This window comes from Aegilops tauschii, chromosome 5 (assembly GCF_002575655.3).
Source record: "Aegilops tauschii subsp. strangulata cultivar AL8/78 chromosome 5, Aet v6.0, whole genome shotgun sequence".
Lineage (NCBI taxonomy): Eukaryota > Viridiplantae > Streptophyta > Magnoliopsida > Poales > Poaceae > Aegilops > Aegilops tauschii.
In genome coordinates, this window is record NC_053039.3 from 14437432 (window position 1) to 14460347 (window position 22916).

General features: G+C 44.4%; 1 protein-coding gene, 1 long non-coding RNA gene and 3 other non-coding genes across 7 annotated transcripts; 2 read left to right on the top strand and 3 right to left on the bottom strand.

Moving 5' to 3' along the window:
• The first annotated feature begins 1498 nt into the window (after nucleotides 1–1498).
• LOC141022268 (uncharacterized) lies at nucleotides 1499–3080 on the top strand. 2 transcript variants are annotated; one of them, XR_012183561.1, is made up of 4 exons: nucleotides 1499–1585; nucleotides 1965–2034; nucleotides 2125–2745; nucleotides 2832–3080. It is a non-coding gene; the product is annotated as an uncharacterized lncRNA (long non-coding RNA). The 2 variants fall into 2 exon arrangements; XR_012183560.1 differs by lacking the exon at nucleotides 1499–1585 and having other exon boundaries at nucleotides 1842–2034.
• Nucleotides 3081–14214: 11134 nt separating this feature from the next.
• Nucleotides 14215–14335, top strand: LOC120965522 (U5 spliceosomal RNA). Its single transcript, XR_005758568.1, has one exon. It is a non-coding gene; the product is annotated as a U5 spliceosomal RNA (small nuclear RNA).
• Nucleotides 14336–14762: 427 nt separating this feature from the next.
• On the bottom strand, nucleotides 14763–16484 carry LOC120964246 (protein transport protein Sec61 subunit beta). Of its 2 annotated transcripts, XM_073499632.1 has the most exons (3): nucleotides 16363–16484; nucleotides 16262–16325; nucleotides 14763–15173 (listed from the first exon to the last, which is right to left on the bottom strand). In XM_073499632.1, the coding sequence occupies exon 3, from the start codon at nucleotides 15156–15158 to the stop codon at nucleotides 14922–14924; it is 237 nt and encodes a 78-aa protein (XP_073355733.1). In that variant the 5' UTR covers nucleotides 15159–15173; nucleotides 16262–16325; nucleotides 16363–16484; the 3' UTR covers nucleotides 14763–14921. The 2 variants fall into 2 exon arrangements, with proteins under 2 accessions (XP_073355733.1, XP_040244606.1); XM_040388672.3 differs by having other exon boundaries at nucleotides 16262–16425.
• LOC120965762 (small nucleolar RNA snoR27) lies at nucleotides 15539–15626 on the bottom strand. Its single transcript, XR_005758785.1, has one exon. It is a non-coding gene; the product is annotated as a small nucleolar RNA snoR27 (small nucleolar RNA).
• On the bottom strand, nucleotides 15689–15792 carry LOC120965761 (small nucleolar RNA snoR26). The gene has a single exon (XR_005758784.1). It is a non-coding gene; the product is annotated as a small nucleolar RNA snoR26 (small nucleolar RNA).
• Nucleotides 16485–22916: the final 6432 nt, after the last annotated feature.

Genomic DNA, 22916 nt, shown 5'->3' on the forward strand with positions numbered 1-22916 from the left:
ACTGGTCTCTGATATCAGATGTTAGGAGAGTGGTAGGGGGAGTCCCAAATACTAGCAATAATTCCTCACAGAGGTTCAATCTGGTGGCGATTACAGGAAGGATTACAAGAATGAGGTAGCTAGTGTTGGCCCAGACCACGTCACCAAGTACTTCCCGGCAACACGCGATGACCGACGACGAACGACGATGATGAATAGAGCTCGCTGACTATCTGGTTTCAGCCCCAAGCCGGCAAGACATGCGCGTACGGAGCTAGCACACGAGCTGATTACTTCGAGACGTGTACTACCTGTGATTAGCCGAAGCTAAGCTAGCAACCAGAACGATTCCTTCACTTGATCGATTCTAGCCAATACACACGCACGCACGCGAAACCAATATTGATTACCAACAGGGGCTTGTCGCTCCTGGCCTTTTCTTTGTTGATCTCCACAACTCACGGTACAAAAAGTACGGGGATACCTGAGTATTTATATTAGCTAGCTAACCTGCCAACTAATCTAGTCCTACTCGGTATACACTTCAATTTCTAATCGGACATGTACACGTCCCGTGCACACACCGGCCAGCAGGGGCAAGTCGGGTTTAATTCCAACAGCTAGGGTTCTTCGCGAGGGGAAAGGGGGAGGGGAAAAGAGCCGAGCCGCTGTTGCCGTGATCCACTGGATGCCGGGTGCCGCCTCTCTTCCTTCCTCAAGTAGATGTGCCGCTGGGCTTCAGTTAACCCAAGCCGGCCCGAAGACGCGTGTGCTGGGCTTCCTGGGCTGGCTCGCGCGCGGAGCGGAGGTGACGCGGTCGTTGTCGCTGACTTGCGGGCCACTCATGTCAGGGGCGTTGACATACATGCTAGGATCTAAAGCTAGTAAGCACTAGTTGCATATATATGTTGTCCGCATGACCGCATGACTAGAGTGTTTCTAAATATTTGATCTGGATGACTTGATGAAGACTTGACACTTTTACCTAACAAAACTGCATATAGCGCCTATATATACCCTTCTTCCTTTGGAATTAGGATGTCAAAAGTGCAATGTTGTATCGTATGTTTTCCTCTACTCTAGTGTCCACTCTATGGGATACTCTGAAATGGAATATAGGAGGAAAACAAAGTAAAGTAGTATTTCCTTGTACACTCCTGCATTACCAAAAAGGCAAATTTGATAATTTTGACCTCTGGACGAAATCAATTCACGGAATGAACTAGGTATGAAACTATTTCACGCCCCTGACCCTTTTGTGTAGCGCCCGCCACGCCGGCGCCACACCCTACGGTGCAGCGCCTAGCGCGGGGGCGTTGCACTCCTGTCCACCGTGGCAGCCCTTGGGCCCGCATCCAGCAGTGCAGCGCCTCCGAGCTAGGCGCCACACATGTAATGTGCAGCGCCTAGCCGTCGAGCGCTGCACTGTGACTTAGATCCAGCCGCGCCGGCCCTCTCCTCCCCCACCCACCCCATTGCCAGTTACAGAACAGAACAGAGAAGCCGCGGCGGCGGCCCTCTCCACTCCCCCTCTCAATCCCCTCTCCCAAATCCTTCAGATCCGACGATTTGGTCCGTGCATTTCTTCACCAATCCATCCTAGAAGGTACTCTCCTCCGATCCCCTTCTTTCTATCCATAGAAAATATGATATTTTGAAGATTTGGGGAATCCTTGTTTGATTTGATTAGATTTGAATCTTGCATGTATTAGAACTTTGCATGTATTACAACCCTTGTTTGTTTGATTTGTGGAACCCTAGTTTAGTTTATGGAAAAGTTATTTGTATGAAGTAGGCCTAGTTTATGGATAAGTTATTTGTATGAAGTAGGCCTAGTTATTTGTGGAACCCTAGTTTATTAGTTTTGTTTGATTTGATATGGTTGGATACATAGATTGATATGGTTGCATCTAGTAGGCCTACTTTAGTTTTTTTGAATTGAAAAGATAATCGTGTTGACAAGAATGCTTTGTTGAAATTGTTAGGATGGTTTGGCTTCTCGATGATCACTGGGACAAACAACACCGGTCGTACGCTATGTCGGTGGAGCAGCGGGTAATACGGAAAGTGGCCGGTGTTATGAATTTCGTATTTATTTCAAACACAAATGCCCCATATGTAATGTTATGATTTGTTTGTTTGTAGGAGCTTGCACCTCTGAAGCTTCGGTCTCACGGGGTCACCCTTGGATGGATGCGCTATGATGAGCGGTACACACCGTAAGTAAGGGAGGCAGGACTTCTCCCTTTCATTCAGTTGGTCAGCCGGTCGACGCCACCCAACAATGCTACAGCACTCACCGCGCTTATTGATCATTGGAGGCCGGAGACACACACTTTCCATCTTCGGACCGGGGAGATGACCGTGACGCTCCAGGATATTGCTATGATCACCGGTCTTCCTATCGATTGGAATCCTTTATGTATGAACACCGATTCTGATGGGTGGCGCGCGCAGATGCATGCCCTTATCGGTATGGTTCCTCCGGAGCCTCGGGAACCAGAAGCAGAAGACAAGAAGAAGGAAAGAGTCGCAGCCGGTGCTCCTTTCACGTGGATTACATCGAACTTCAGTACTTGCCCTGAGGATGCTAATGAGGACACGGTGAAGACATATGCTCGTGTCTACATGTGGTACGTGATATCCAGGACTATGTTTGTTGATGGCACATGCAAGAATGCTCCATGGATGTGGCTCAAGGCGTTGACCGTCTTCGATAGCAAATGGAGTTGGGGTTCGGCGACACTGGCTTACTTGTATCGACAGGTATGAAGTTGTTTCCTTTTCACTTCATTGATACATTATCAATGCGCTGTTGCGGCAAATTTGACCATGTTCTCTTTTATGTGCAGTTGGACGAAGCCTGTTGTAGGCACACTGGAGGTATTGGTGGTTGTCTGCTCGCACTTTCCATATGGAGTTGGGAGCGTTTTCCGGTTGGACGACCGAAGACCGTGAAGTACGAGGATTGGGACGACAAAGACGACCCACTACAGCTCCCCACTTGGGCTCACAAGTGGGATGTGTTAAATGAGACGACGGATGATCCCTTGGTCATGTACAAGTTGTACAAGAGTAAGCTGGACGCGATCACGCCTGAGCAGGTGAACCGACATGGCATAAGTGATTATCATGCTTGTATCGTAACTCGATATCAATTTTGCATTCTATCCCATTTTGCAGGTGGAATGGGAGCCGTATGGAAAAGGAGAGAGTTTTGGTAACCCTATGGAGTTCAGGCTGAATCCGATGTGCACTAGGGATAGGGATCTCTGGCATATGCGCTGCCCACTGATATGCAACTGGGCGGTTGAGCTTCACCTGCCACATCGGGTGTTCCGCCAGTTTGGTTTGTTCCAGCCACACCCGCCGGAGTGGGAGGACACGAACAAGTTGCTACACGCGTAAGATATAATTAACCTTGAGCACTTAGCAGCTTCTCGGCGGTTTCGATGATACTAATATTTTGTTTGTAACTTGCAGGTTGGATAGGAAAAAGCAGCGGAAGATCAAGGATTGGGCCAAGCATCACAGGAAGTATGTTGTGCAGTTCGCGCTTTCTGTGGAGCAAGCTAGGGCTGGAAAATGAGCCCAGCTTCGTGAGCATTGCCCGGTCGCGTTCAACAACTATCTCACATGGTTTCTTGCAAGTACCCGTGTGGAGGTATGCAAGCCGGCATATGTTGAGGAGATTTTGGAAGAACCCACCGTGTTTGATGAGGTAGCCCAGCACCAGTACAACACATTAGTGAGGAAAGGCAACTCAGTGATCCCTTCAGCTCCAATGATGAACTTTGTGGTATTTGCCCTTTTTGCTTTTCCATTCGCACTATTCACATCTTCGCTTGTCTAACACTTTGATACCGTTTCTGTTCATAGCGTGCCCAGATCAAGAAAGCAGTTGATGAGATCGAGACTATTCTGGAAACAACCCCGGCTGGCAAAAGCGATGGGGAAGGTGCACTTCGAGCATTCATTGAGGTTCACATCTCCTTCAAACTAGCACTTAACATGTGTTGCTATGTTCCATGTCTCATTCACTTGTACATGTTGCAGCGCCAGGGCCAAAAGTTAAGGCGGCTATCAAACCTTTTCGGTTGTCGTGACCCCGAGTATGTATCACCAGAACGGTCTAGGTCGACGACACCATCAGATCCCGCTTCGGGGCAGGGCCATGGTGAACCTTTGGAGGATGAGGATGTGGGTGTGGTCACCCAAGAGGTATGGCATGACGATATATATCCATTTGTTGATGCATTGCTAACTATATCCTCACACACAGTCTTTCCATATCTTCTGTTGATGCATAGGTTGCTGATGATATGACCTTGGGGACGTACCAGGCTCGGTCTGCATACGAGTTGAAGCCTAGGAAGGGAATCAGAAGGTACACACCTGAAGACTTCACCCAAAGAGGCAAAAGGATGGTCGGCACCTCGCGGATGGCGGCTTTGGATGACTATTTGGATGACGATGTGGATGACGTGGAGGAACCGGAGCCGGAGCCGGAGCGGGTTCCTCTTCCTTGGAAGGTGAAAAAGATAAGCGTCATGAGGGGGGGAGGAGCCAGCAAGCGCGGAAAGCACTAGTCATCGTCCTCTATTTATAATGTTGAACTTAGAGTGGTGGTAGCTCTTAGTAATGTGGAACTTGTTATGTCGTTGAACTTGGAGTGGTGGTAGCTTTATGTTAAACTTGAAGTTATGGTAGCTCTATGTTAAACTTGAAGTTATGGTAGCTCTATATTAAACTTGAACTTGTTGTGATGGTCCTTTCTAGGAAATGTTGTCTTTGTTGAACACTTTTTGAATCTTACTATTTATTATACAAAATGTTGAACTGTGCCTGAAAATGACCCAGTCTGAATGACAACAAAACACTAAGTGTTTGTGTGGTGCCTAGCTGGGAGACGCCACACTCTATAGTGCAGCGCCTAGCACGTGGGCGTTGCACTGTACAGTGTGGCGCCTCCAGGCTAGGCGCCACACAGGTCTGTAACTTGCCCTACGTTCTGTTGCTCTCTGGATAGTTACAGACTTGTGCAACGCCTAGCTTGGGGGCGCCACACTCTACAGTGCAGCGCCTAGCACGTGGGTGTTGCACTGTACAGTGTGGTGCCTCCAGGCTAGGCGCTGCACAAACACTTAGCAAAAATTTTGGCCCAAACTGGAGGCAGGCCTTCTGTTGCTCTCTGGATAGCTACAGACTTGTCCAGCGCCTAGCTGGGAGGCTCCACACTCTACAGTGCAGCGCCTAGCGCTTGGGCATTGCATTGTACAGTGTGGCGCCTCCGGGCTAGGCGCTGCACAAACACTTAGCTAAATTTTTGGCCCAAACTGGAGGCAAGCCTTCTGTTGCTCTCTAGATAGCTACAGACTTGTGCAGCACCTAGCTGGGAGGCGCCACACTCTACAGTGCAGCGCCTAGCGCTTGGGCATTGCACTGTACAGTGTGGCGCCCCCAGGCTAGGCGCCACACAGGTCTGTAACTTGCCCTATGTTCTGTTGCTCTTTGGATAGCTACAGACTTGTGCAGCGCCTATCTGTCCATGTCGCCTCTAAGACGCTTTGTCTTACGTCTACCCCGTTTAACAACCTTCAACTCCGGATCCGGCCATAGTTGAACTCCATGATACTCCGGCCATTGTGATTGGTCAAAGTACGGGTGAAAGCAGGGAGCCCATGTTTTCTTGACCGTCATGATTGAGAACTCCGACTCCCTCACGGTGCGTGGGTGATTGATGTCCACATTCCTAACGCGACCGGCGGTATACAAGTGTGAGCATGGGAGATGAAGCAACAATGGCCTCCCGCAAGTGCAATCACATTGTGTTAAGGACACCTTGAAAGCCCGACCTCCATGTTGCCGGCCATCGTTTGTGGTTCCTCCTGGCTCTTTCACTTCGTACTTCCACTCTTCGTTGTCATATAATATAGCTTCTTCTGAGTCCGCCTTCCGTGATTGAAATACCAACCATTCATCAACCTTGGGTGGGAACTTGTACTTGTACTTGCGCGGGTTCTCACCCGCTATCTGTGCATCCGTTTCCATCGAGTACTTTACAAAGTACGCATTCATCTTGTCGAATGTGTATTGAACTATTGCCGTCACGGGTAATCCACGTGCACCTTTGAGCACCCTATTGAAGCATTCGGCCATATTGCTTGTCATTTGACCGTATCTCCGGCCATCTTCATCAAAAGCACGTGCCCACTTGTTCCGGTATTGAATGTGCCTATTGAGAAAGTCTTGACCCCCGGGATCAAGTTTTTTGTGTGCGAGCAATTTGTTGTACAAAGTGGCGAAGCGTTTATCGGAGAAAGCGAGACAACAATCTTGAAGATCATCGGCCAACTCCTTAAGGACACATGCCCTATAGAAGTTCGAACAAAAGTGCCTCATGCACCATCGATGGTGCAACGGAGCATGCCCGGGAATGTCAATCTCCACCGCGTTAAGAATTCCTGGATGCCGATCCGATATGACACAAATTTCCCTTGAGCGGGTAACACCTTCGTCCTCAAAAGATGCAGAAACCACTCCCAGTTGTCATTGTTTTCCACCTCAACCAAAGCAAATGCCAATGGCAACATCCGGTTATTGGCATCACTTGCTATCGCAACCAACAAGGTGCCTTTGTATTGTCCGGTCAAGAACGTGCCATCAATTGCGATGACCGGCCTACAATGTTCGAAAGCCCTCACGCATTGCTCGAACGCCCAAAAAGCACGGCCAAATACTCGGACTTTCCTTCCTTCATGAACCGTTGTTTGGTGCCCATGAGGCTCGACCACATGAACCATGCCCGGGTTTGTCGCGGCCATGGCTAACAACAACCTAGGGATTCGGTTGTATGCTTCCCCCCAAGTACCATACAACATCTTAAATGCGGCTTGCTTCTCCTTCCATGCCTTGTCGTACTTCACCTTGTAATGAAAGATGGCTTTCACAAGGTCAATGACATGTTGGACGCTCATTGTTGGAAGTGTGGATATTGAGTTGGAGAGCCTGTAAGCGATGAACTCGGACGTGAGTTGTTTGTGGTCTTGGGACACAATCTTGCCATCCACCCTTTTGCCCTGGCACATGTGAGTTGGCACACAACTCACTACATGCCAAGTTGGACCTCCTTTCCATGGTCTTGCACGCACAATCCACAGACATATTTCATCTTCACATGCACATGCAACCGTGTAGCGCACATTGACGTCCGAGTTCACCACCTTGTGTGGACGATAATGCGTAACCGAGTAGTTGTCGAGCCACATCTTCAATTCCAACAAGGTTTCAAACTTAGAACCTTTAGCAATCCGGTTCTTGTCGTCTCCCAAATCACGGTGAGAGCTTGGCCTAACCCCAAGAGGTACACATTGGCCACCATCTACCACGGCTTCATCCACGAGACTAACATAATTGAACAATGTAGTCTGATGATCCCGACGAATACCTTCTCGAAAGCTTCAGACTCCTTCACCGTGAACCCCTCCGCATCAACTTGTTCATCGGGACCATCGTCATCCGAGTCCGATGCATATGCACGGGAAAAAGGGATGGAATGGTCCATTGTCTCTTGCAAATGATATTTGTCGAGATCACCCACATTGTTGTCATGGAGATCAACTTCATTGTCATCGTCCGCATACTCATCACTGTCCTCTTGCAAAGCTTCATCTTGGTTGTTTGTAAACGGGCTCAATGTTGGCCTCACTTCTTGGGTCAAAAGAGGTTCAACAATTTCATCTCGCTTCAAGGGTGGGGGCTACTAGCAACCAAATGCGAGGGGTTCCGGTTCAAGTCCAAATGCAAACTTGAATCAACCTTCTTCGTTGCAAATAACTCAAGAGCCTTGTCTAGTGATTCGGCCACCGTCTCCTTGTATGCAACCCATCGTTGCTCCGAGTTGACACGCATTGTCTTCCAACGGATGTGCATTCCAAAACCAACATTATGCCTTCCCTCCAACTCAACGATATCACTAGGGTCCATCCAATTCAAATCTTTCCTAACTTGTTGCAAGAGCTCCGCATAGCTAGGACTACTATCAAACACCATGTCAAGCTCATCCGGGTCCGGTTCAATGTTGCCATATAAGAAGGCGTCTTTGTCCCCATGATGAACAACACACACATGTTCTTCCCATCCCTATAAGCATTCAAAGAACACAAGGTAACATTGCTTCCATGAGTACTAATCCAAGGATTAACACGAAATACAAACCCTAATATATATATCAAACAACAGCCCTAACCCTAACCATAACCCTAACCCTAACCATAACCCTAGCCATAAACCTAACCCTAGCACCAACATAAGAACACCCATAAGAATAACCCTAGCATACTAACAAAGCCTAATCATAGGAAATTGGCAAACAAACATCTCACATCTCCATGCAAATCTCTAGATCCAAACAAAACTAGGGTTTCCCCAAACTAGCAACAAATGAGCAATGGGAGAACATTACTTGGATCAGAACAAGGGGATCGGAGAATATTACCTTGAGGGAGGGTTTGCCTTCGAAATCCACGGACAAATTCTTCAAATTTGCAAGATTTGGGAGAGGATTTGAGAGGGGGAGAGAGTGCAAGAGGGGGCAAAGCTCGGGGAGAGAGTGGGAGAGTGTGTGGTGTGGGGGGAGTGGGGGAGGGGGGCCAGCCAAGTGGCCGGATAAGTCACAGTTCAGCGCCTAGGCGCTAGGCGCTGCACTTAAAATGTGTGCCGCCTAACCCTTAGGCGCTGCACATTACATGTGTGGCGCCTAGCTCGGAGGCGCTGCACTACTGGGTGCGGGCCCAGGGGCTGCCACGGTGGACAGGAGTACAACTCCCCGGCGCTAGGCGCTGCATAGTAGGGTGTGGCGCCGGCGTGGCGGGCGCTACACAAAAGGGTCAGGGGAGTGAAATAGTTTCACATTCAGTTCATTCTGTGAATTGATTTCATCCCGAGGTCAAAATTGTCAAATTTGCCTACCAAAAACCCCAGAATTGTCAACCCCGGCCCAACCGCAGCCACATTCCTGTCGGCAATGACGCTTGCCACCAACCACGCCGCAGCTGCAACATTAACTGTTGTATCCAGCAGCGCCGCCTCACAGCCCTGCCATGCCCCGTCCTTCCTCCTGCTCAAGCGTCACACAGTCTCCGTGGCCCATGCTACAGAGCATTGGAAGAACCCGACCGCAGAAGATTGTGCAGCATATAGGAAACGCCACTACGGGCCAGGCTTTCCTGGAGAGAAGCAGGGAGATGACAACATCCATGTCACCTCGTGAGTCCTCCTTCAGATGTTCGTGGTCCCAAGCTTCGGCGGCCAGATTCCAACCGTAAAGGTTGGGAGAATGTTCGCTGGTTCGCAAAGCGAAGTCGGAGCGTCGAAGTAGTTCGAGCTTAGGGACCAAGAGATGCCAACGTATCAAGGTCCGACGGGACAAGATCAACCAGACAGGACAACATGAACGGGGGTCCGCATCCCAATCCCATCCGAGGCTGATGCAATTCATGTCCTTTGCTCTAAGGCTGGTCATGGTGGGGAGTAACATATACTAATATCATATGCATGATACTAGTGTATGATACTACATCCATAGCGCATATAGTATCATAAAGTAGTATCATAGGTGGTCTCATTTATTGCCATGCATGACACATACTCCCTCCGTTCCTAAATACTTGTCTTTCTAGGCATTTCAACAAGTGACTACATACGAAGTAAAATGAGTGAATCTACACTCTAAAATATGTCTACATACATCCATATGTGATAGTCATTTGAAATGTCTAGAAAGACAAATATTTAGGAACGGAGGGAGTAGTAGCATAACATTTATTATATTACGGTATCTACCTATGTTACTATGACCCTCTCTCTTCTTTAATTTCCTGCCACGTAAGCATGTTTGCGAGTCCCAAGTATATGATACTAGTTATGTTACCCCCACTATGGCCAGCCTAAAGTGCTAGTGTTAGTGCTTCTGGTATAAGGAATTGCTCTGCACCCCTGAGTATTGGAGTGTACGCCAATAGTTTGGGTCTGTTGGGTCAGAACGTGACTATGGCTCCTTTCACAACTCCTTTATACCTTTTTAGTGGATTATATACGGAACTGGCATGTTCCTATGTTGGTTTTTTCTCCCCTGTTTTTCGAAGAAGAAAAAAATGACTTGGGTCACGAACTGGAACCTCAATTTCACTGAAAAGAGCGACAATCAGGTTCCGAATTGGCACACATGGTTGATAAAGCCCTTGGCTTACTGGGTGCAGGTGGGCTAACATTGCACCACCCGATTATATTGTAAGACACTCTTCCTCGTTGAGAAACAGAGCAGTGGCACGCTGCAGCCATTTGAGGCGTTCAGGAACAGGAGCTCGAGTGGTTCGACTAATCAACAAATGAATGTGTACTGTGCAGTTCATTTCTTTCTACTTCATGAATGATTCAGAATCTATTGGTAGCTTTGGTTGATGGAACAGACTTGCACTCATCAGTTGTGTTATCAAATGCCAAACCATATAAAAACATTTGTGGTAAGAATCACTCTGTATGTGCAATGGTGTGAAGATTTGTTAGCATTAGTTTTGCAGGCATAATTAAAAAGTATCCGCCAAATTGGCACCTGGTTTCTTCTGGAGGACCTTGTGCCTACCAATACTCTTTCGGAGGAGTTCCTCTGTTCTATCAAGACAACAGACTATAGCTCTGTAAGTACTTAGTTACAAGCAAAAATAAAGGAACTACATTGGTGGTGTGCATTCTTAGAAATAATTGTCTATACAATATACAGTGATAACCTTGTTCTTTTACTTGTATAGTTTATCCATTATCCCTGTGTTATATTAACATGGATGCCAAAGTTTTCTCAAGTACCAAAAAGTCGTGATTTTGGGAAACAGACTATTCATAGCAATGCTAAATAGCATCTGAAAATTCCTACTTGTGGTCCACATTGACTTTCAATAACCGACTTGTAATATTGATTGCTAACACGGATAACAACAAAGATAAATGTTGCTGTTGAAACGCTGCCACAGTTTCGTTGTTGGAAAACATCAACCCTGAGGGTGGCCCGGAGCACATGAGAACCAAACACATTGGATCTCAAAGGTACTTAAGTTAGGGAACATTTGCTACTTGTGCACAACTGTGTCAATCGTTCTTATGCATCTCTGTGGACAAGCAATAATCTGCCAGATGCTGTTTATTATCATGGTCCTGTTCATGTACAGTAGGGCAAGGAAAATGATCTCTTAATTCAACAGCGTTCCTTGCTTGTCATGTAAACCTGATGCACCGATTTGGTAACTTACATCTATGTATTGAAGAAGTTATGTTGTTGCTAGTACCGTATGGTCTGGACTGAACCCATGGTCCCGAAAATTATCTTGAGCGTACTTTCAATTGCATAGCATCCCTTACCAGCCTATTCCATGCATGTCAACATGTGTTGGGGACAGAGCTCGACGAGCATAACGAGGCAATAAACAATAGTGAGCAGTGCTTGTGCATGGGAGACAACATTTCATTTCCCAATGCAACATGACTATTTTATTAGCTATGGTATATCATTCAACATTTTGCAGCTTGTAGTCGCATGATGGAAGAGACAATAACACGGTTATTGAATGATTTGCTCAACACTCATAGCATGTTTATCAAACAAAAACTACGGGGGTGTTTGGTTCAGGGACTTTTTAGTCCCAGAGACTAGAAAAAGTCCCTAAAAAGTCCCTAGGAACCAAACGGGAGGGACTTTTTCTACTAGAGAGTCTTTTTTGATTAGTCCCTGGGACTAGAAAAAGTCTTAGGACTTCTGAACCAAACACCCCCTACATATTGTACTATATATCCACCTGCATTGGGAATTAGGATGTTAAAGGTGTCATTATGAATGTACAAGCTGATTGGAATAAAATTCACAACTGATAGCACCTATTCAAGAATTTATTTAATTCTAAAATGATTTTCATGATTCAATTAGTTGCAACTAAGAAAATGATTTAATAATTATCAAAAGCTATTTTAGTTTCTGGAACAAGTGGATTCAGCTATACCAAAACAATGATTTCAAGTTTTTCTAGTTTCACTAACAAGTAATATTTCATAACATATATTTCAGTAATTTCAATATTTTTTCAACTTATCTTAGTGGTATTTTTGTAAAGGTATTCTCGCTAGAAATTCAAATATATAAAAAAAACTATTTAAAAGAAATCACTTACCTCAAATAGGAAAAGCAACAAAAAGAATTTTGAATATATAACAAAATAAAAAATGTTTAAAAGAAATCACTTATCTAAAATAGGAAATGCAAAAAAAATTAACATGCAAGTGTCATCCTCTATCGTCCCACTTGCGCTAAGACCTCCCAAAGTTGGTATCAGGCAGCATCAACATCTTGTACCATCAAATACTATTGTCATACTGTGGCATCCACTTGGGACATACCCTAGCACGAGACCTCCTATTGGATGCCAGCGTGCGTCAAATAGAAGCTTTTGCTGAGGGCGCGCGTTAATAGCCCGGCCCATTGGCAAGTGTCGAGCGAATGAAAACATGTCACAAAAAACGCAAAAACGTGGAGTCGAACTCCTGACCTCGCGCCAGGGAGTAACGTACAAATGATGATTTCATAAAACGAAGCACTAAGATTTTGTTCCTGGTATTTATGTTGGGGGAGGAGAAAGTTAGTGCATAATGAAAAGGTTCAGGAAAACCTAAGCTCATAGTAATGGCAATCAGAGCTTTGGTTGCTAACTATACTATAGCGAGTGAAGCAGAAGCAACGATCAAGTGACATGGCTGGGAAAGACCAAGGAGCAGCTATATGAAACTAAACGTGGATGGGGTTTTTGACCCAGACTTACTCAAGGGCTCGTATCGCGCTGTCATCAAAGACTCGAATGGCAGATTCGTGGTGGTGGGAAATGGGGAAATCGATGCGGATATGCGCTTATGGTCGAGGCGCACTGGCCTTACGGTTTGGTCTCAATTTGGCAACTATAGTCGGGTGTAACCGCATAAAGGTGAACTCTAATTGCATCGAGGTGATAGAGATAATGAAGAATGTGGGTCACTCTTTAGGTCTAGCGGTGGCAGTTTCTGATAATACATATCACCTTGCGCGTGATTGCCTGCATATTATTTTTGAGGATACTACTAGAGAGACTAATTGTGCTGCACATGATTCAGCCAAATTAGCTGGAAGTAAGGTTTGTGCGGAGTGGATGGAAGATCCATCCATAGAGATAGTTGATACTCTTGTAAAAGAAAATATGGTGATTTTGCAATAAAGAGTACTTTGATGTAAAAAAAAGTCCTAAGTTAAGCGGCAGATCCTTTAAAAAAATCAAGATTTTATGGAAAAACAAGTCAAAGAAATGTTCTTAATAAATTTTAATAATGTTTGAAAATCATGAAGAAATTATAAAATTCGAATAAACATTTAAAACATGATTTTTTTAAAATAAATTTTCCTAATTCCAACAATTTATTGAAATTTCTTATATATATTATGAACAAATTTTAAATATACATTGAACAATTTTTTAATATACACTGAACAATTCTTGAATACACACTGAACAATATTGAGACATGTTAAAGAATTTTTTAAATACACATTGAACATTTTTTATATGTGTGAAACTATTTTTAAATACACAATGAACATGTTTTTAAAAATACATTGAACATTTTCTTATACATACGATGAACATTTCCGTAAGACACGATGAACCCTTTGTATAATAAACACAAAAAAGAGAAGAAAAACAAATAAACAGAAAGAAAAATACGGAAGAAAAAACCAGAAGAAGAAAGAAATCTGAAAAAGATAAAGAAAAAACCCGAAACACAAAAGCGGAAGAAAAGGGGAAAAACCCGAGTAGCAGACTGCGACCGAGAAAGAACAAGGAGTGGATGCGCGCACGTGGGCCGGCCCACCTCACTCCGCCAGGGAGGATTTTCAGCGAATTGGGACGTATCCCTAGCCCAGGCCTACCCGCACCATCAGAAATGTCGCTCAATGGGCCGGCCACTAGTCTCAGACCCATCGTTACAAGAAGAACAAGTGCCCTTCGTTTAGTCCAGGCCTACCCAGCCCAGGCCTACCCGCACCATCACTTCAAAAAAAAAAAAAAAAACAAGTGCCCTTCGTTTAGTCCCACCTCGCCTGGGAATGGGAGAGAGCAGCGAGCTCGGGCACATAAGAGTGTGGGGTGCAGACAGTGAAAGCCACACAGCTGTCGTGGTGAGCACAAAGCAAACTATTCTTTCGCCTTTTACTAAAGAATACCGTGTGCACGCCACACTAAGCAGCATACCCTAATTTTTAAAGGGTGTCTCCTTCTTGTGAGAAGGCCCCAACAATACTGAATTTGAAATATTCATGGTATTTTGACAAAATGCCTAAATGGTTGTTAATGTGATTGCTAGGACAGAAACAAGATACTACCATGTTAGGCATTCTATTCGGTTAATGATACACACAAAGAGACTAAATTTACATAGTCAGCCATAAACTTGATTTTAATGATGAGTTAACTAGGGACTAGGGACTGGCATACAGTTCCTATCCCAGCACTGGACTGTTACAAATCACACTTCAGAGATTTTGCGAAGGATAATTTTTATGCAGCCAGAACATGTCATTCTTCGTTTAAAAAAAAAACATGTCATTCTGACTCGGGATCTAATATGTAAAACTACAGCAATGGCTTGTATGCAATATATTTGCAATAAATAACATATCAGAACTAGTGACCAGCCAAAGCACCTTCTTGCAAGGATTCGACCATAACGTCTCATCTCAGTATATATATTATCAGGTATATAAACTTATATGGTAATATGGAAATGTCTTCTTTTCAGGATCCGACAGTCATCTGCTATGCAATTATTTAAGTCTATGGGTTCCTCTGTTCATAGATGCAGCTTGCATATGGAACCTAACGGTACAGCTTGCCGAAAACATGGAGCACAGCAACGACGGCAACAAACCCTATGCTCATGATCAGAACAGCATTTGGGGACATCTTGCGCCCAGCAGCCTCATCAGTGTAGAACTGAAGCATTGTACTGGCACCACCACCACCTCCAGCAGCACCGCTGGTGGTTCTACGTCTGCGCAAGCTTGCAGCAGCTGCTGCACTCCCCCTTGCAAGTGCATCACCATTAATCACCATCTTGTTCTTGTCTATCTGCATGGAAGTACGAGTTCTGATCAGAAGGCTTGTAACACTAGTATCATAAATGACCAGAACATAAAGAGTGTTATGAATGACCCAACCTGAATCTACGAAACCAAACTCGGAACCTATGGATACAAAACCAAACATGGATTCTATGGATGAACACGCGATCGAACATCACATGTCTAGAAAGAAAGACGGACCGACACGCAACTGAACATTATACCATATTATTACATAACTTACTTTTTTGCAAACATACAGAAGTCAAAAGCCAGCAAAGTATACTACTCGGAGGGAAAAAAAACCTCTTGACTGTCAAGGAAAGTTAATCGGACAAAACAATAAGGAAAGGTTAAGAACTTCAAGGGTGCCTTGGATCTCAGCAGGTAATGTTTTCTTCAGTACTTGAGAAGATTTAAAGATAGATAACGCAGTTAAGAATCACATCATCGATCCATGACTTGGAGCAACGAAAAGCCATAAACAAACAAACAAGCAAATTAAGCAAAAGAAGAAGATGATAGCATCTCAGACTACATAGTCCCCAATGTTTTTCTTCACTGTCAAAAGTCAAAACTCAGAGTGCAAGGATGGGTAAAAGTGGATGTAACATCACGGATGCTCTCGAGAACAAACAAATCTAAACGGCACAAGCAAAATCTCGCAGCTACAAACCCCCGTGGCCTCCCTTTCTCAATCAGCATTCAGAACAAAATTCACATGCAGCAGACCTATAAGCATCTGCATTAGCAACTCTTGTACTCCCTCCATTCCAAAATAGATGACCCAACTTGAGTATGTGTCTACAACAAAGCAGCAGGAAAATCGCAGCAGCAGCACGCACAAAGCATAAATCGTATGTATCCCCGAGATCCCGTCCTGCCTCGAGCGCAGCCGTTTCCTCTGCACCTCGCCGCCCAGGTCCAGCGCCGGGTCTCCGCGGAACGAGCTCCGTCGACAGCGTCCAACACCACGGCGCCATCCATTTCCCCGCCTCGGTCCAGCGCTCCGTGGATCCACCGCCCCGCCACCCCAGGGTAACCCTATCTCACTGTTGATCGATCTGAGAAAGAAATCGGGGGAAGGGAACGAACCTGTGGCGCTTCGGCGACAGCGGCGGCGGGAAGGCGTCCTCCGGCGACCGGCGAAGAGATACGGGAGGAAATAGGGCAACTGCCGGAGAGCGTTTTTTTTAGAGGTTTTTATTTTTCGTTCTCTCCCCTAGAACAGAATATAGCCTGTTATGCACACTGAACAGAAAGAAAAAAGACATCACCTCAAGTATGACAAGGAAAGATTCAAAAAAAAAAAAGTATGACAAGGAAAGGATAAGGACGGTGAGCAGATTGGGCGTAGGCAAGAGGATAATCTTATCTAAAACTCAGTTTGTAGGAGGAGAAAAAGCCACACCGGCAGACAAAGTAAGTAGTACGGAAACGAACACCAACACCACCGACAACGCTTGAAGAACCACTTCCACCGAAGTGAAGCAAGGGGTACATGTTGTATGATCGTAGCGACCTTGAAGGAAAATGCCGCACAAGGAAGAAAATGACATGTCAAAGGAAACAAAATAAGAGTAACAACACAACACGTGCAAACAAGGTGATAAATGATCATAATGGTTTTTAAATCATCTTTGATGTCTCTATTGCATCTGTGATGGACCTGGTCTCTTGAATATTGCCTTTGGGAGAACATTGATTGGTGACAAATGGACATAATAGTTTTCTTGTTGAAAGACTAACATGGTCAACCTTTCACATGAATCAAACACATTCGATAGGCAGTTTGACTACTTTCAATTGTTTCATAGTCAAATCCATGTATACACCCTACTATTTGGGTGCAACCTTTCCACCACAGATGTATTTGAAAAAATTTAGTCCCTTTCAAAATTAAAATCTTCATGTGGTATTTAGATTGCAAGGTCATCTTGACAAAAGATAATCTCAAAAAACTTTTTGGCAAAGATGCACTAAAATGTTGCATTTGTGGTAACAAAGGAGACGATTCTACATCTATCCTTCAATGCTACCTTGCAGAGCTATTATGATGACTTGTCCATATAGCTTTTAATCTACCTCCATTCACGACTAGTACGAATACGTTCTGAAACTGATTACTTGGGGTGCATTTCAAGCTGAAGCCTTAGGTCCATGTGGAAATTTATGCTTTACTTTGGGCCATTTCGAACACATGTAATGATTGTATTTTCAATAAAATGGAGGATCCAAACTTTTTTCTAGGTTATCTTCAAAGCTATCAACTCGATTCATGTGTGGTTGTTACTTTGCAAGGAGGAGGAGCGAGCGTCGATGGTCTTTCAGTGCAACCAATGAGAGATGGTCGCTGGGATTTGTTCAACCAATTTGGTTGGTGGCCTAGTAGGATTTCTGATGCATGGAGCTCATTGTATATATGCTCATTTTCCTTCGTCTTTTTCATTGCCCTTGGGGCGTCCATGCGGTATTTTATCTATTGAGCTTTATTGGACACAGATGATGAGCTTTGAAATCAATAATAAAATGTTGTGTGCATCACTCGATATAGAGGCCAAGGGTGTTCCTTTTTTTGAAAAAATAAAACATCAAAGCACACATGACGAGTCTCTTAAGCCCATTCAACTCTTCAGAATTCATGGTTTATATGAAGATAGTCCATTTGGCACACGAAAGGAATCATAGATTGCTCACGCATCCATACGTGCTAGGATCTAAAGCTAGTAAGTACATGCATGTATATGTTGTCTATATGATTGCATGACCACAGAGTGTTTCTAAATATTTGAACGGCCGAGCACATAGCGGCATGTGGTTGCATCGACTATCTAAAGACTTGAACTGCCATGTAAGAATGACCTTTCTTGTAGGAACAACATCTCCTCATCTCTTGTTTCTTTCCGAATATTTTCAGAGTTCTCGGCTGATTGATTTGGCATTTGTGAGTCGCGAGCCTTGAAAAAGCTAGGCCTGGATGGGAGTATGTATAAGTTGTACGTCATGGGCTTCTCACTGTTCCTCATGTGATTGACACTAGGCCTGGATGGGAGTATGTATAGGTTGTACGTCACGGGCTTCTCACTGTTCCTCATGCGATTGACACTGGACTACTCATTTCATGATTTTTTCACTATTTTGTCAACATGCAAATAGAATGATTACATGATTTTACAGCGTGTATCTACATAACACAAGAGAGGATAAAATGGTTCTTGCATGACTTGATCAACACTTATCACACTCTTACCTAACGAAACTACATATAGCCCTATATATACCCTTCTGCCTTAGGAATCAGGGATGTCAAACATCCAATGTTGCATCGTTAGTATGTTTTAGTGCCCAGTCTATGGGATACTCTGAAATGGTATATTGGAGGAAAACAAAATACAGTAGTATCTCCTTATATACTCCTACATTACCAAAAAACCTATAAACGTCAGCCCAACCGCAGCCACATTCCTGTCTGCAATGGCGCTCGCTACTAACCGCGCTGTCACCGCAGCATTAGCTGTTGTATCCAGCAGCGTCACCTCTCAGCCCTGCCATGCCCCGTCCTTCCTTCTGCTCAAGTGCCACACAATCTGTGTTGTCCATGCCACGGAGCATTGGAAGAACCCGGTGCAGTCCATATGATCAAACATCACAATGTGTTGGCCATTATTTGTACAAACAATGGTCAAAGCTATGAAGCTATGGGTTACATTTGCTGTCTGCATTTGCATCTACACTGCCTTTTATGGTACATCCATGGATAATGAGTGCGGCAATATATGGAAAGGTAGCAAAAGTTTGGGATGTGGCTCGTTTCAAAACTCCATTTTACCATTTTTAGCTGGATTGTATATGAAAGCGGGATGTTTTTTTAGATGAAAACTGGGATGTTCTTATGTTCGCTTTTCCACCCCTGTTGTTCAAAGGGAAAAAATGATTCGGATCACGGAGTGGAACCTCGATTTTACTGGAAGGAGTGAGTTAATGAAGCACACAGGGTTGATGAAGCGTTGGCTTTATGGCTGCAGCTGGGTTAACATCGGACCATCCGAATGAGCAGCACTATGCGCACGGTACATGCCAGCCGATTTATGCACATCATTTAAGATCAGACCACACATGCATAGGACTAAAGTGTTCACCGCCGCTGGATTGATCTGCCATGCATGGATCGGCTCCTAATTATCGTGTGTGGAGCAGTTTCGTTATGCTGCCTGCATCTCTTCTTCGTTGAGAAGCAGAGCAGTAGCATGCTGCAGCCGTTAGAAGCGTTCAGGAGCATGATCTTGAGTGCGAGCCAACTGAGTGTTGCTAGGCTTTGGGAATGTAGTAAAAATCCGCTGTTACGTCTCGTCTGTTTCAATCTTGTGAGATGTGTCAGCCTATTTGCAGAACATGCAGTGTGATTAAGAAAGACCAGCAACAAGAGTCATTTCATCAGGTGTGTTGTGTGCCTGGGTTTCTTTTCCTATCTCTCTTGAAGGATGATGTAAGGGCATGCATGTTTGATGTCCCCACAGCGATACCAAATGTTGACAACAGTTTCTCAAAAAATAAAAATAAGAAGTGTTGACCAAATTTTGGTCAACTAATCATGATTATCGAGCCCTTAATTCGAAGATTATTTGCAAGAATCCATGAGAGTAATATGTGGACACTTTGGGAACCCAAACTTAGAAAGTGTCATTTCTCCAAGGAACTTGACATGAAAATTACAAAATGATGTACAATTATTGCTCTTTCTAGGCATTTGAAACTCATACAACTATGAGTTCGAGGAAGATGGTTCTTCCATTGTAATATTAAAGCTATATTTTCAAATTTTGTTGGAGACCCAGAACCATGGAGATTTACAAGTGCGGATATCGATTCAAGTAATCTTGTTATCTTGAGATAATTAAGCCGGGTCTCCCAATTATAATGAATTTCCACCTGCACTTCCTCTGTGCCAGCAGCGTGCACGCATGCGGTGGGGTAATGAATGCCTCGCGGTAATTGTGCCTCCATGTTTTGGATGATCGCAAGCCAAGATAAGTCGATGTAATTTACGGAAAATAGAAATGGCGGCTGACACTGGTACTGCATGCCTAAATGGATATGACACGACCCACATTTTCTACATACATTTATATCTCTTTATAAGAAGGTTAAGAGCATGGTTAATAATAAAGCCTGTTGCCGGCTATATGTCCATGCCACATCACATAAAGTCTTCATAAAAGCCCACTAATACAATAGATTGACTGTAAGGCTGGTCATAGTGGAGAGTAACTTAGACTAGTGCCATGCATATGACACTACACTAGTAGAAAACTGGGCTTTGGTCACAGGGCAATATTCACATTAGTCCCGGTTCAGTCACGAACCGGGACTAATGTGAGCATTGGTCCCGGTTCGTGCGGCCAGGGGCCTGCCGGGCCTCGTGGGGGCATTGGTCCCGGTTCGTCCGGCCCCTTTGGTCCCGGTTGGTGGGACAAACCGGGACCAATGGGCCTCGCTCCTGGCCCACCACCATTGGTCCCGGTTGGTGGCTTGAACCGGGACCAGAGGCGCACCCTTTAGTCCCGGTTCATACCACAAACCGGGACTAAAGAGTTGGTCCTAGTTGCGGTCAGAGTTTAGTCCCACCTCGCCAACCGAAAAGCGCTCACGCCGGTTTATAAGCCCGTCCCTCTCTGCCTTGTTGAGCTCCTCTCAAAGTGAAAATAGATGCCCTTATACAGGGAATTTGACCTAAATTCAGAGTAAATTTCTTTGAATTTTATAGAAATTTATTATGAATTTAGGTTGAATTTTCTCTATAGGCGCATCTATGTTCATTTTTTTATAGTAAAATAAATAAACCTTAATAAAATAAATAAAAATAAATAAACCTTAATAAAATATAATAAAATAAACTATAGTAAATAAAATAAATAAACCTTAATAAAATAAATAAAAATAGCAGCAGTAAAATAAATAAAAATAAAATAAATAAAGTAAAATACATAAGTAATTAGAAACAAAATGGAATAAAATAAATAAGTTTTTTGTTGTAAATAGAAACAAAACAAAATAAATAAAGCAAAAGAGAAAACAAAAAACAGGGAAAAAAATTATGCCACCTACTGGGCCACCACGGCCTGAATACGACTTGAAACCCATCCATGGGCCAGGATTCAGGCCCGCAGAAGGCCCAGTAGGCCCCACAGGCAAAGAGAACGGTTAGGCCCGAAAGCCTGCAGTTGAGAGGAGCTCGAGAGGGTGGGCGCAGCAGCGCTTATAAACCACTCTCGAGCTCTCTCAACTAGCGAGGTGGGACTAAACTTTTGACGCGGGGCAGCACAAGGCCTTTGGTCCCGGTTGGTGCCACCAACCGGGATAAAGGGGGGCATGCGTACCGGTTCGTGGCACCAACCGGGACCAATGCCCCCCCTTTAGTCCCGGTTGGTGCCACGAACCGGGACCAATGAGTTGCCTATATATACCCCATCGCCACAGCAGAGCACTCCACAGTGCTCTGTTTTTTCTGGCCGGCGAGGGGAGGGCATTTGGGTGCTCTAGCTCACCTCCTATGCACATGAGGTGTTCGATGAAATGTCTGAGCCACACTAGTTAATCTTTCTCCCCTCGAAACTCGACCTCCGAGCTCCATTTTCCCCGAGATTTGTCTAGGTTTAGCGGTTCGTCACGTCCCGTCCCCGTCTTCACCGCCATCGATTGCCCGCGCCGATCTCGTCGCCAGCACCACCGTGGTGAGCCTCTTGTTCTTATCTTCTTTCTGAAAGAAAAAAATTCTTACTTTAGATAGATACTTGTCTAATTTTGTTACTTTTATTATTCCTTCTTATTACATAGTGCGATGGTTTTGGTATCCGCCCCCGTCGGCCCTCGTCCTGTCTATGATTCGGATGTGGTATATATTATCTTTTTATAACTATTTGGTTCATTTATTGTTTATGACAAATATGCCGACCAACGTGACATAGATTTTATTTATCTAGGAGGTGGTTGAACCGGAAATTCCAACCGACCCTATTGTCGAGAGGTTAAATTTAGTTGAAGAAGAAGACAATTACTTGAAGGAAAAAATAAAAAAAATTGAGGAGGAGAAGATGATATTGGAGTTGCATGTTGCGGATGTCGTCGATGATCACAAGATCAAGATGGATGCAATGCGCTTGAAGATTAGAAAGATTAGAAAATATGCCATTCATACCGAGGCTTGGTATCATTATGCCGTTGGATCAATTGTTACCTTGGTTGCGATTATGATCGCATTTGTTTTCGCATTGAAATGTTTTACATAGTTTCAATGTATGGTTTAATTAATTAGATGCTCTGGAGAGCTATATGTTGTTAGATGAGAACTATGTATGTACTTTGGTTTTAATGTGATGATGAACTTCTATTAATTTGGTCACTTAATTATCTATTCATGATGTTCTGTAATGGTTTTTGACACACTTAATTATATATAATGCACGCAGATGAACCGGCAATGGATGTACGGTGACAGACACACCTCCGAGTACATTAAGGGCGTGCATGATTTTCTCGAAGTGGCTGAGGCAAACAAGCAGAATGGTTTTATGTGTTGTCCATGCCCTACATGTGGGAATACGAAGTCTTACTCTGACCGGAAAATCCTTCACACCCACCTGCTTTACAAGGGTTTCATGTCACACTATAATGTTTGGACGAGGCACGGAGAAATAGGGGTTATGATGGAAGACGGCGAAGAAGAAGAGGACGATGACAACTATGTGCCCCC

Coding starts and splice junctions, on each gene's coding strand:
- LOC120964246 (XM_073499632.1), bottom strand. CDS start 15,158: ATGGTGATTAATGGTGATGCACTTGCAAGGGGGAGTGCAGCAGCTGCT.